General features: G+C 36.9%; 1 protein-coding gene across 1 annotated transcript in view; it reads left to right on the top strand.

The window, feature by feature from the left end:
• CNKSR2 (connector enhancer of kinase suppressor of Ras 2) overlaps positions 1 to 14,700 on the top strand; it is a 227,637-nt gene that overhangs the window by 56,898 nt on the left and 156,039 nt on the right. Inside the window, exon 4 of the mRNA XM_082772835.1 lies at positions 5,980 to 6,067. Coding sequence (XP_082628961.1) covers positions 5,980 to 6,067 — 88 coding nt within the window. The remainder of the gene's footprint in view (positions 1 to 5,979; positions 6,068 to 14,700) is intronic.

Raw genomic sequence — 14,700 nt, forward strand, 5'->3', positions numbered from 1 at the left:
ATGTGCTAATATTCAGCAAAGCATGTGCATGTATACTTCAATTCTATTGAGTAAGGCTCAGATCTGTGCCTAAAGTTAAGGATGTTTGGATGCTTCAGTCTGGACAGCACAACAGGACCCCCAAGCCTTCCTGTGGGCTCTGTGAACTTGTTAAATGATGGTCTGTTGGGCACAAAGAGCAGCCTGCAGTGATGTAAACACTCTTGTTTATATTTGAACAATTCAGGTGTTCAGATTCAGCACATTTTTTAAATGTGCTTTGTATGAACATACTGTGGTAGCAGAATGCATTTTCCACTCAAATATGGATCTCCCTCTCTTCACCATGGTGACACACACAATGCATGCATTTTCTTACACTGTAGGTAAAATGTGGCCAGCTGGATTTCTTTGTCTCATTGTCTCCAGTGAATGAGCCTTGGTGATGTTTACTGTGTGACTATTTTGTAGTTTGAAGTTATTTTGAAGTAATTTGCCTGAATGTTTGCAAGCCCATAACTTCTTACTTACCAAAAATGTTACTAGTTTGAAGTCTCCTTTACAGGGGACTTAATACAGTCCTGTTAGCTGTGCTTGGTTGTTGCTTGTTCTGACAGGGTAGTCCTGGTTTGTATGCAGGATGGTGGGGGAAAACAAAAGGGTTGGGGGGGAGGAGGAGCGGGGCAGAAGATGGGAAGAGTTCAGTGATTACACAAATAAAGTACTTTCTGTTCTTCACTCATAAACCTGTGAATCTTGTTTCCTTTATATATTTCCCTTTATGCTTGTTTCAGTGGTATGCCAAACCTGTCAGTAAATGCTGCCGAAGAATGCTACGGTACTTAACAATATTGTGCTACTGGAACATCTGTAAATGTTTAACTGAGCACTCATTTAAAGAATCCCTTTATTCAGTGCAAATTTTACTGCATTCATCCCTGTTTTTACATAAAACAGTTTCATTACAGTAATACATACTTTTTACATACAAGTAAGAGGTCTGTTTCATGAAAGCCTCAGAATTATGAATCCTATAAGGATTCTAGCACAAATACATATGCAATAATATTGTATATTCAGATTTTTATTTGAGCTTAATGTGTACTTTTGAAGACTGGGTTATTACTGATTTGTTTAGCTATCTCTCTAAAGATTTTGGACTTTTGTTTTTACACAAACTGCCCTGAGTATGTTTTTCCTTTTGGGGATGCTAAAGTAAGGATAATATGGGTTTTAAAACCCTCACTTTGTCTATTGTTATAAAATATCTCAGTACTACAAGCAGTGGTGAAACATGATTAACTTTTGTTTTGGGGCAATGCTTTTACTAAGAGCCCATTGGGCCAGATCATAACTCTTTTCAAATGAAATATCAATTTCTATATTTTAGTATCGTTTCTCTCATATCAAATGTAAAATGAAGATAAATGAGGCTAAACTATATGAGTCTGAAAACACTGATAACATAAAAATATCAAATGTATGCATCTTCTTCACAATGTACATCTTTTAATTGTTTAGGAAGGATTTTCCCTCACATGCAGTAATTGTGAGCACGAATAACTGTTGAATAATATTGTTTCTTAATAGAAGAACAGTTACATGTGAAGGAAGTAGCTTTACTGTACTGTTGTAGCTACTTGTCTAACAGAAAACCTTCAGAGAGGCTGTATGAATTAATGTTACCTGATTATTTTTTTTCTTTCCAAGAGATGCTGATACTGCTGATAATTTTAATTAGGTCTCGATTCCTAAAAGGGTGTGTACATACATCCGTATGTATGTGTGTTACAGACACATCGCACACACATAAATATAGTCATGTTTCAGACTTTAATATTTATCTCAAAACAACACTTTCAAAGTATGAAAGGAACTAGTAGCTCCATGTTGTTTGGCTTTAGGAAAACCTTATTTTCTGGAAACCAGTCTATAAACCAGGGTTTTGAAGTTGATTGACTGCAATGTTAAAAAAATTAAGAAGTTAAGACCGGTTGTAAGGTGGCTGTTTTTTATTATGATTATTTTTCCTCCTTTGAATTAAATATTTAGAAGCTCTTCATTTCACTGGAATATGTGGTGTCTAATAAGATGCAGGTTCAAAGGGTGGAAAAAATAAAAGGCTCCCTAGTCTCCAGCTGCATGCATGATCACAAAACATACATGAATTTAATTATTCTTGGAACTTTTTACCCACCCACTTGTGAAAATACTTTGCAAATGGGTTCAAATGTTGGAAAGAAGGTAGAAAAAAGGGGGAAAACAAGGGGAAAAACAAACAAAACAACATGCAGAAGTTTGCAAAAGCATTGGCATGATTGCATAAATCTCCTTCACTTAAGATGCCCAGCTAGAAAGGGTGGACAAAGAGTGGAAAGGAGAAATCAGCAGAGGTCTGGAAGAGGAAATGAATGGAAAGGGTATGTGGTCAGATAGGTGCGCTGTGGAGTTCTAAGGGTGTTCCATGTGGGTGTTGCAAAGGAAAAGAATCACTGGTTTTGAAGGAAGAAATAATGAATTGCAAGAGGAACTGAATAAAAGAGGTTCCAAGAAAATGGAAATATATGTGGAAAAGATCTTGGACTGAGAGGTGAGACCATGGAATGTATAGGTCTGTGTCATAGCAGGAAGTGGGGCAACATATGGCTTCAGCCCAAAGTTGCTTTTAGTTCTTTAAAGAATGTTGAATTAGGCAATGCACATGTCAAAACTTCACAGAAACTTTGCTTCTCTGGAATCAGAGGATGAATCTGAGATTTGAAGGTCCAAGGCTGAGAAAGATTCAGCTCTGAAAGAAAATAATAGAAACTGGAAGAGAATAGAAATGGCTCAGGCAAGTCAAGGAAATACCTTTTAATTAGACCACTTCTCTCTACTTTTTAAGCTATTCCTATTACTTGGTATGTTTTTGGTGACTTGACAAGAAAGGTGTTGCCAATTGAGAAGATGCATGTAGGGTTTATTTGCATCTCATTTTTTTCATCTGTTTTCAGTCAATTATTCTGTTCTGTATTAAAATTATACATTCTGCAATCAGTGGATATGTTAATGAAGAGAATTTTTTGTCAGATGATTGTTTCACAGAGTGTCTATTATGAAATCCAATTAACGATCCTATAATGATGTTTCTATTGACATTTATATTGAAACTGCTGGCATGTTGTTATGCCAAGTGTTGCTGTACATTCACTGTTGAAATTGAGGCTCAGGATGTAATACCAAAACGTGTTTCCTTGGGCAGTAAATATATAGAGATGCTTTTGTCCTTGCTGCTTCCCCAGCTGCCCATTGCAGTAGTCCATGTGTATGGAGATTGCCTCCAGTGAAATGGGCTGAACTGGGGAGGAGGAGGAGGAGGAGAAAAGGAAATTTCAGTTTTAGTGGTCCAGTTTGTAACAGCACCTTCATGGAGGCACTGGCAGAAACTATGATGTGAGGGAATCAGTTCATAAGCTACAGAGGAGGTAGCTTGAGCACCCTTTACATTTTCTGCAGGAAAGATCTTCTTATCCTTCCAAGTAATGAAGCACTTCTCAAAATATCAGATATTCCTTATTGATTTTTAGGAGTCTTCTCCCTCTTGTTGCCACCCATGCTGCCTGCTTCCCATGCTGTTTTCAGTAAATCTTCACAGTGTAAACAGTGAAAGAGTAATGTCTCAGTCCCTTTGCCTGTTCTTAATGTCAACAAAGTTTATTTGGGACATTTTTAACGTTCTTCACTAAGAGCAATGATGGTAAAAATGTCATTATTTTCCTCGTGAACCGTGAAACCAAAATAAATTGTGAAAGTATAAGAGAAGATCATGCAGTATTAGAAGCCAAAGCCTACCATGCGATTTTGTTTAGAGAAATGCTGGAGGCTTTGAAATGTCAAATAGATTCCAGTTGTGTAATTTGAGGATCAAATTGTATTAACATCCATACTTAAAGTAAAAGAATACCATTTGCTGGCTTGATTTCATTCATTTTAAATAGAAATTAGTTCATAAATGAACATGACCTTTTAAAATAAAGGTTTCAGGTAGATTTCAGAACCTCAACAGTCATAATTTTAAAAAGAGTAATAACAATATTTTTGTACATTGTGGCTAATGTACTATTTTTTTAAACACACTAGCTGTTAATAACCAGGTAGTTGAGCTGACTTTTATCCTTTAATATGCTCACACATCCCCTGATCTTCACTAATACTGTATGCATATGTCTGCAGGTAGGTCTACTATAGTTTGTATACATAGTGCAATTGCTGTACACAGCATAAAACTTAAACTGTGATTTTTGATTATAGCTTTTGTCAGGCTCCTTTAGAACTTACCCCTGTGCTATCTACTAAGTCCTCACCGTCTACTTGTTTCTGCACTTCTTAAACTCCGCCTTGCTTCCAGTTTCTGTAGTTTTATTTTATAATTCCCTGGAAGACACAGGCAGAAAAATATGTTTTCATTGCATGATGTATTACATCAAATTAAAGCTGCTAGATTTGAGAAGGCACTTCACAATTCATGTCTTCTTGTGAACCATCACGACTGGATTGAGAATACTGGAGAAGCAGGAGGGCATTAGAAGAAGAATACAGAGAAGTCCACATGAGCATATTAATAGATGGTTCCAAATCTACCTATACTGAAATTTCAATAATTCTGCATGCAGAAAAGAATTTTAGAAACCTATTAAGATTCAGTAAAACTATATTTGTTGTTATCATTTGGACATGCGTATAGCAGACTTCTTTGTACTGACAACTTGTCTTTAGGCTTAGATGAGGAAGGTATAATATCAAGAGCAAAAAATTTACAGGTGTATACAAATATACGCTCCAAGATTTGATGGCAGTTGGGGGAGGAATGAGCGACCCAGCTTAATTTAAATCCACTACTCTTAAAACTGTTTAGAGATCTTAGCACATTGCATGATATGTTAGGTTTTTTTTAGATGTTGTAACCCTTGCAGTGATTTGCCAACTTTTTTGGTGTAAATGTTTGAAGCAAGTATATTAGCGAGAAATGGCGTATTTGTGATGCTAATAATGTCCATAAAAACCTCATTTGCAACACTGAGGAACAAAAAATCTTTGCTGATCCTGGAGAAAATATGCCAAGCATTTGGCTACTTCTTGAATATAGAAAATAGACCAAGTTGAGTTTATACTTTGATAGATTTGTAAAACAGAAATCAGATGACTGCCACCCTCACTAACCAAATACATGTATGTTTTAGCAGTGCCTCTAGATAACAAGCAAGCTTCTAGGTAGCCAAGCATTTAAAGCCTTCTGACAGGTTTTAAGGTGTAGGATATATGTAGGTGACTTCTTTAAGTGCTGGATTATACTTTTCATCCCACTAATTACTTCTGACTGTAGCACAATATGGGGAGATGTTAGGTTGTGCCTCTAGCTTACCCTTTGCATCTGTTTCATAATATTGATCCATCCCTGGTTCTAAACGCCATTCTTCCCATTGGATAAAGTTTTTACTTCTTCTAAGTTTCTCCAATAATTTTACCAGATATTAGATCAGGTCCCAGGAATTCCAGTGAATCAGGCAAATGCTCTTCTAATGTGGCTCACAGCTGGGCACCACACTTAACACATGTGGAAGGGGTACATTTGTAAGGATGTTCTCAACTGCAAAAGGCAAAGTTGTGGGGTTTTCTTGTTTGTTTGTTTGTTTTTCTTTTTTCTGGGAGAGGAAAAGTAGTCCCTAAATAAACTGGAAGACTGTGAGAAATAATACTTCAATAAATGGAACTGCCTAAAGAAGAATTTAAACATATGAAACCAAGGAGAGTTGAACATTTTCCATGGACACATACCCTACGTTTTACAATGTTAATAGTAGATTTTAGATACTCTCTGTGCTTTTAATATCACTAGAAAAGAAAAACATTTTAAAAAGCCCTATGCGTATTAAGTGCATTGTGAACCAGTGAAGCAAGTGGATATATGCCAGTGCTGTTCAACACTTTTTTCTTTTTCTTTTTTTTTTTTCTATTTTTTAGATCACCTTTTGCTGCTGTGACAGATTACTCAGTAACAAGAAATAATGTCATACAGCTCTGTCTGGAACTAACGACAATCGTACAACAGGTATGAGACAATCTACCTAGCAATTTGTTTTTTCCTAAGAGTAAGTGGCCATTACCTTGTTCACACTGTTTTGCGTTACTCTTTCTCTATATCATTGACAAATTAAGGGAATAGTAGTGCTTAGTCAAGGCTTTATAAAAGTCCTGCTTCCTAGTTTTATAATAGTAGTTGGTCTGTGCTGTACATATGTTTCTGCATATCTCAGTAGAGGAATCCATCTTGGTTTCTCTAGTTGAATAACATCACTATAAATTTGTGAAATCTACTTGATAATTTGCATATCTAATTTCATATATTTTGTCTTTGAATTAACTCTTTGGTTCAAAAGGTGTGTATATATTGGAGCTTTGTCATATGTTCGAAACAGCAGTAAAGATGACACGTCCCCATGAGGCTAGAATACTTGGTTTTGGTGTGCAAGAAATTCAAAAGTAAACACTGAGAAGCACTTGCTTAATGGGCTTCATTTTGCAGTGCAATTTAGAGAACCTTTCTCGCTGTTTTGTTTCTTCTCTGTAAAGTGGTTTAGATCTGTCCCTATCCTTGTCTGTTGGAAAGTGAAAAGTGTTTTGCTGCAAATTCAAACTGATGTTGATAACACAGAATCATTTAGGTCAGAAAATACCTCTAAGATCATCAGGACCAACCATTAAGCTAGCACTGCCAAGTCTACCACTAAACCATGTCCCTAAGCACATCTACATTTTGTTTTAATACCTTTAGGAATGGTGACTCAACTGCTTCCCTGGGCAGACTGTTCCAATGCCTCACAACCCTTTCAATGAAGGAATTTTTCCTAATCCAACCTAAACCTGCTCTGGCGCAACTCAAGTTCATCGTGTCTTATCGCTTGTTGCTTGGCAGGACAGACTGACCCCACTACAACCTCCTTTGAGGTAGTTGTAGAGAGCAATTGCTCCAAGCCTCCTTTTCTCTAGGCTTAATAACCTCAGCTCCCTCGATGAATCCTCATAAGACTTTTCTCTAGATCATTCACCGTATAGTAGAAATAACCCAGGAAATTAACATAGTTCTATTCTGTTGAACATTATCCTGTACCCTGGTGCAAGCCTTTCTGAGGTTACTATTCATCTGTCTACCACTGATAACTGTGAAAGGACATAGCACCCTGATGAAAAAGGGCATATATCATCACTTGACCATTTTTTTGGTCTTCCATTTTCAGCAGAATCAGAAATGTTTATTGGCACCAAATCCTTCGGCTTCAGCTGAGTTTGTGCAACAGCCTGTTGGCTTCATATTCCTTTCCTCTAGAAAAAGGTCAGGAAAATTTCTTCTGTGCTGGCTGTTGCAGGGCCAGGTCACAGCCATCTGTTGTGAGATGCTGGCCCTCCTCAGTGTGTGTGCCTGCTCACTTTGGGTTGCAGTCTGGTGCTGAGGCAGGCAGTGCTTTAGGGGAAGAGGAGATACATGTGGTGTAGTTCCCATCATGGAGAGGGATGAGGCTCCAGAGAAGGTTGTCTGTCCTGGTGGTTCAGCAAACACAGAGGGAATATGTTGCTGCCAACACGGAGAATTTTGAGGGAGTATTCACAAATGAGAAGGTGGAACAGATTAAAGGGAAGAGGGTAGGCAATGTAGGAGAGCTGGGGGGATTTTTTTTTGTAGATTTCAGAAGTACCAGTCTACCTTGACTGAATTGAGCAATGCTACATTTTTCCTATAGTCCCTTGGCATGACTTTGTTTGATGATGCTCTCCCTTTTGTAAAAGAACTGCATTTTTCTCTGATGCTTTCATAAATGCATACAGTACCAAAGATTAATTGGGTTTGCCTTCTTCCTGAATTAGAGAAGAGCAATACTGCTAGTTCCGTGTGTTCAAGTATTGGAAACAAAAGTTTCTCACTTGAAGAGAGGAAAAAAAAAAAAGAAAAACTTATTCCTGTTCATTATTTTTCTTCTTCATTATTATTGTTTTTATTTTGGTGTGGAAATGGAGCATGGGATGTTCCCTCCCTACGGGCTACACAGCAAGGGTGCATTTTTGCCACCTAGGGCCATCCTACACTCTGTGCCAGACTTCTTGCCTTCACTCTGCCTCAGACTGCAGAGGTGTCAGCTGTAGTGGCTGTGGAAGAGGAGCACAGACCTGTGGTTTTGTGGCAGGCTTTTGTGCAACTGTGTCTTAATCTGTTGTCCCATGGTGTGTTGTGCCCTTGTTCGGCTGTGAAAAGGGGTTGGTACCTCAAGAAAAAGAAGCATGCAGGACCTCCCTTCTCCTTGACCAAGCAGCTCATTTTTCATTGATGTAGCTGTGAGTTGCTGTCTAACTTTCTAAGTGGGGAGGAAGGGGCACCTGATCCATTTTCATGTGTCCACTATTAATAAAAAGGTGGGTAAAATATCAACTACTGCAGTATTTCCCAGGAAGTAGATCAATATCAGATCACTTTCTTCCGGATTCATCCTTATTCATGGTACTACTAATTTCCTATGGTCTTAGCTCAACTATTTTAAAGATTTTTCAGTGTGCAATGAAATAGACCAAACATTACTTTTAATACCTTTAAAAAAAAAAAGAAAAAAAAAAGTATCTTCGCCAAAACTGACATGATTTCCCAACCAAGAAGCAGTTCAGCATATGAATCCATACTTTGAAGTCAGAAGGAGCATTTATATGCCCCAATGTAAGCACACTCTGGAACTGAACTGGGCTGTAATCAGAAGAATGATAATGAAAAATTCCATTACTAGTCCCAAACACATGTGGATTGATCTCTGCTTAAAACAAATGCATTCCAGTATAGCATTTCAAGATGGCTTCACTGGGCTTTTCTTTTATATGATCACTGAACACACTGAAAATCCCCATTGTGCTTTCTAAAGTCTGTAAATTGAATGTTTCAATATCACCTTATCAAGTGTTTTTTGCTGTCTTAGAACCCATTTTATTTTGTATGTGAAGTATCTCATAGTACTTCACTACCTTATAGTAATGTAGTTTATTTTTTTTCAGTTTACGAAAGACCTGCAAAAGGCAACATTGCAATTCTTTATCACTAGTTAACAGATGATGTAAAGCCTAATGGTGTATTAAGAAAAAACATACAGTTAGTACATTTTCATATACTTTTGACTTTTTTTCAGGTCATTCATACAATATAAAAATAGAACTCTAGTATTCACTTCAGTAGCTGAGTCCTGGGAAGATTCAGAACTGATTTTTATGTTGTTTATGCACAGCCAATATTCAGAAGTTTTAACCAAAAATGATTCCTTAGTCAAGAGATGGGAAGAAAGCTAAAAATTAAGCTGACTTGCTTGTATTATTTTGCATGCTTTAAGGCTAATTGTAATGTTAGTATTTCTCCATTGGATGAAGGTGATTTGTTCTGTCCTCTCCCATCAGCACTAAATGGATAATGAAGGAAAAAAGGCAGAAATACTGTTCTGTTCTCTCATCTAAGTATGAAGTCTAAGAAAATCTATTGAGTGTCTTTGCTTTAACCTTTAACTAATTAGAGAAGTTGGGTTTATAATACCTGCTTGGAGACCGACTTTGGAATAAAAAGCAAAATGGCACATACTTGGGTTTAACCATTTCATTTTCTCTGTGCAATGCACATTGCCCAGGACCCAACTAACAGGCCAGTGCGCAATGCATATTTGCCTTTGGAAATAGATGCCTCAAAGCGCTGCAAGTTATTATCATAACCTGTTTTGCAGTCACACTAATCATATGCTTCTATGCATCTGTTTTATTTTGGTTTAAGGTTTTCTCCCCTCCTGCCATGCCCTCCTCCCCCACCCCTTAGGACTGTAGGATATTGTTTCATAGGCACTTCCTGCAGGTTTTCAACATTCATACCATCCTCCTTGCTGATGGCTTATTTAATTCAGAGTTTACATTCTTGTTTTATTTTTATAACCAACTCTTTTCCTTGCAGCAGAACACTGGGGAAGAAAAAAAAAAAAAGCCCATGAGACTATCGTGCTTGATATTTTCTACCATCCCTTTGCACTCTCTCCCTTTCTTCCCTATGCCTAGCTGTCTATTCAGAGCATCCCCGTAGGAACTGAAGGGTGTGCTGTACTCAGTTTATACTGCAACAAGTAAAAGGGCCTGTTTTTTTCTTGATAGTAAAAGATTAAAGGGATAAGAGTGTATACAGGTGAGTATACAAATACATGTAAGGAAGGACATAAGTGACCACTTGTCTTGTCTTCTATGTAAGTCAGATTGCTATTGATGGTTAGGCAGGGAGTCCATCTTCAAAGGATGCTGGAATGTGTTCCTTTCCAGTCTTTTAAGAACATAGCATTAGCTACAAAGCTAACTGTAAGAAGCAGGTTTATTTATTTGTTTTAAGCAATCTGTAGGCAGCTTTTATTGTCATTTTTAATGCTATTGTTCCTCAGGAACCCATTGGGATTTCACTTAAAAACAACAAAAAAAAAAAAAGCTTTCTTCCTTGGGATTAAAATTCTGGTAATTTTGGGAATATCTGAGAAGTCTAACTTTGTCAGGCATTTAAAGAAAATATTACTGCCAAACACCATATTTCCTATTATTGCTGTACAGTAGCAGTCATGAGTTTTTTCACTTTCCTTTATCAGCTTTCACAATGATTTGCTGTGTTTATTTAGTTTTAAGACCATTGGTGTTTGTCTCCCAGCTTTCATGTTTTGTAGGATTTACTTAGCAAGATGTTCTAGTTCAAGCGTAGCTGTAGGCCTATAAACCCTTATTTTCAAGAGCTTCACTGCAATTACTTCTCTGCCTAAATACTTTTTTTCTGAAAAAAGCCTGGCTCTGTCCTCTTGTACTCTCCCTTCAGATATTTATAGACCCTCAGGTCCTTTACTGCAGGGCTGCTTTCCAGCCTGGTGCTCCTCTCCCCCCCCTACCCCAGCACATACTGGTGCCTGAGGTTGTTCCTCCCTAGGTGCAGGTCTTTGCACTTCTTGTTAAACTTCATGAGATTCTTGTTAGCCCACCTCTCCAGCCTGTCCAGGTCCCTCTGGTTGGCTGTGTGGCTCTCTCAGCCACTCCTCCCAGTTTTGTGCTTTCCACAAATTTAATGGAGGGTACACTCTACCCAGTCATCTGGATTATTAATGCAGATATTATACAGGGCTGGAATCACTGTTGACCCCTGGAGTACTCTGCTTGTTTCTGGTCTCCAGCAAGACTTTGTGCCACTGACCACTATCCTCTGGAGACAATCATTCAGGCAGTTTTTAATCCACCTCACTGTCTGCTCATCCAGCCTACATTTCAACAGCTTCTTTATGAGGATCTTTTTGCGTACAATGTCAAAGACCTTACTAGTGTTCAGGAAGACAATATCTGCTGCTCCCCTCCCTTATTGATCAGGATGGTGATTTCATTACTTGGCAGTCAGGGACCTGGACTGTCCCAGGATTGTTCCAGGATATACTTCTGACTTCATCTGTCCCACGGCAATATTTTATGGTAAACTCAGATTTCAGATAACGTGGAGTGAGAATTTGAGTGATGCAGTTTGGAAAGTGGTGGCCAGGGTGACCGATAGCTAGGAAAGACAGACATCAACAAAAACTTGTACCTATAGGCCCCTAGGACTTTGAGCTAAAAGCCCTAACATAGAGCACAGACAAAAGTGCCCTGTTCACTGACTCAGCCAAATGATTTTGAGCTTATTCAACATCTAAAGGTGTCTGCAATCCTAAAATGTACTTGTCCATGTACTCCTTGCCCCAGTGGAGTCACTTCCTGTGCTAGGGGGTAATCCGTGTTAGGCTTCTAGCCATTGTTATTTTTCAGATGAAAGGTAATGAAAATGATCATAAATGATTTCTTGAGTAATGAAGTATTTATATATGGCATTACATCTTTTATGATCAAATGGCTGTAACTTACATGTTTAATGTTTCAAATACTAAGCCATGCTGAGGAAATGCAGACTTATTTTTGCATCTGAAGGTTAAAAAGGGAATTTACTTTTTAGGCCCTCACTTCCCTGAATCATAGAGAAATAATTCTATTAATTTTGTTAGCACAATACCAAATATGTGAATTGTGAAGAATAATTAATATAATTACTAGTAGTAATATTGTTACAAAGTATCACTCTTCTATTTTCTATTACAATTTCTCAGTTTTGTGTTTTTTTTTTGAAGTCCTAGTTATTAAGGTCTTTAAGGACTTGCTAAATATAGCTTTAAAACTTCAAATTTAAGGTCATACTAAGTAGCTAATTACCTCAGGTATCTTTACTTAATAAATGGTTTTCAGTAGTTTAGTGGCATGAATGTTTGAGTGGTTCCTCATTAAAGCTGCCTTTCACTTCCAGATTGTTGGGATTTTCAAAGCAAGAGGTGTTTGATGGAAACAAATTTGTGCATCAAATTGTATATTTTTTAATTTAAAATTTTGAAGTTCTTCCTTCTGCCCCAGTGTTATCAGATACCTGTGCTTGCAGCATTTATTAGTCTCTTTATTAGTCTACTAGTAGTAATTGTCCCTGTTCCCACCCCTTTTTTTATGTGAACGTATAACGTTTAATGTAAACTAGATGTGAAAGAAATTATTGGAAATAAGAAACTGTTTTTCTTTACTAGACGTTATCTAAGCAATTATCAAATTATCAAAAGCATTTATCAAATCAATTTATGCTCTTTAGCAATGTTTTCCTTTTTTCCACAGTAGAGTAGATTATTTCTCCATAGTACACTTTTATTGAAAATTTCATATATAGCAATGTAATGTAAAAACTGCTTAATGTGCACGGATGCCCTTTTCTGATTACGGTAACTTTTCTGTTATTTTCCTGTACCATTTTTTTTCCTTGAAGTGTCTTACTTGTAGAGATATTGTTGTCTTTTGATTTAATTTTTGGGGTAACTTTTGGAATAGTATTAGGCATGGAGTACCTCAAATGATAAAACATTAATAACAGTCTAGATGTATGTGAGCTGCTACCAGAAATAATTTGATGCCTCATTAATTGTTATTGAGATATATGCTGTAAAGAGTAATTTTGTACTTAAACTTGAGAAGTCCATGATGTGGTATTTTTAAAATAGCTTATGAAGTCACTCCATGTTTAAAAACTCACCCTGAAAAGTCCTGTGATTTTTTTTTTTTTGCCTTTGTTTTCTTTTCCATTCTTGGAGAAAGTAATTTCTTTTCACCATAGTTGGAGAGGGATTAAAAAAAAAAAAAAAGAAAAAAGAAAAAGATCGCTGAGTACATAAGAAGTTACCAGAAAGCAAAAATGGGCTGGTGTTGGTTTGTTGTTGTTGGGGCTTTGGTTTGGTTTGTTTTTCTTTAAGATGTTTTTCTTCCAGATTAATGATTGACAGCCTCTCACAATGGGGAAAATGAAATACAAAGCAGAATAATTTGAAAAGAGTACACTTTTTGATTCAATATATAATGGTAAACCAATGCAGCTGTTGGGTTTTTCTAAGAAATGGAACCTGAGTGGGTCAAGGTGATGGTGAAAGAGTGTCAGGGACAGCTTAGTTTAATTCACACACTGAATGGAAAATAATTATAGGAAGTAGCAGAAAGTCCATGGAAACTGAGACCAAGTGTAGGCAGAGGGGAAAAATGTGTTCTGGTGTTTCATACATTTCCTTTAAATAAAACACGTATTCTTTTCTTAGACTGGTTTATATGGGCACTGTGTCAGTGCTTGTTCAGCGGCATCATGATTTCCATTTGACTAGAGACAGACAGTGGATATGCCACACTTCTGTAATTCTTTATAAATGTTAAATTTAATCATTAATATAATCTTAACCCATCATCATTAATCATTATCAGTAGAAGTTAAAAATGAGACTCTGCATTTCTTTTACATAAGAAACTCAGATTTCCCTTTCCAGAGTCAGTGTAGTCAGTATAATCAGGTGCAGTGAAGCAGGATTTCACTTCAGTGTGGTGAATTACAGAAATTGTGTGTTGCTAGGTAGCTAGTGGAAGCTTTGATCATGAGAAAGTGTAGGGTCAAGCGTTATTTCAGGAGATAATGGGAGATACATTTGTGTTTGTTTGCTTAAATCCATTAAAAACACATGAAGAATTTCAGATGATCCCATATAAAATGTTTGAGTCATAGCTGAGCCTGAACTGCTATCTTCCTAAATATCTTTTTTTTTTTTTTTTTTTCTCAACTTCAGTTATTTCCTCTGTTGGCAGAATAACCACCTAGCCACTATATACATCACAAAATATTTTGCTGCAATTGTGCTTGATAAACGGGATTTCTTTTTAGTGACAATGCAGAAGGAAAAACAGAAGGTAAAAACTAAGAGGTTACTTACCTCTAAATGATCTTGGAGGTAACTTTGGAAACTTAAGAACTGCACAACACCTTGCACTACAAACTACATTTTGCATGTCAGTAATAAAAGATTGTGAATGCCTGACACTATTTATTCTGGGTTAGAAGTGTGGAAAAAGGTGTACTTTGTTGTTTCTTTTTCCCTTTGAATGAAATATTTTTACTTAATTTCCAGCCTCTCATCTGTTTATAGTTTCAGTGGATTAGGTTTTTTTTATCTGCTGCATGTCTCTGCATAGAAAAATTATCTGAAGTATTGAAATTCAGTTTAGGTTGTGTAAGCACTTGGAATCTAGCAAGATATCTGAGCAAGTATTGATGTGCTTTTAGCCAATGCT

This window comes from Aythya marila (genome assembly GCF_965140915.1).
Source record: "Aythya marila genome assembly, chromosome: 1".
Classification (NCBI taxonomy): Eukaryota; Metazoa; Chordata; class Aves; order Anseriformes; family Anatidae; genus Aythya; species Aythya marila.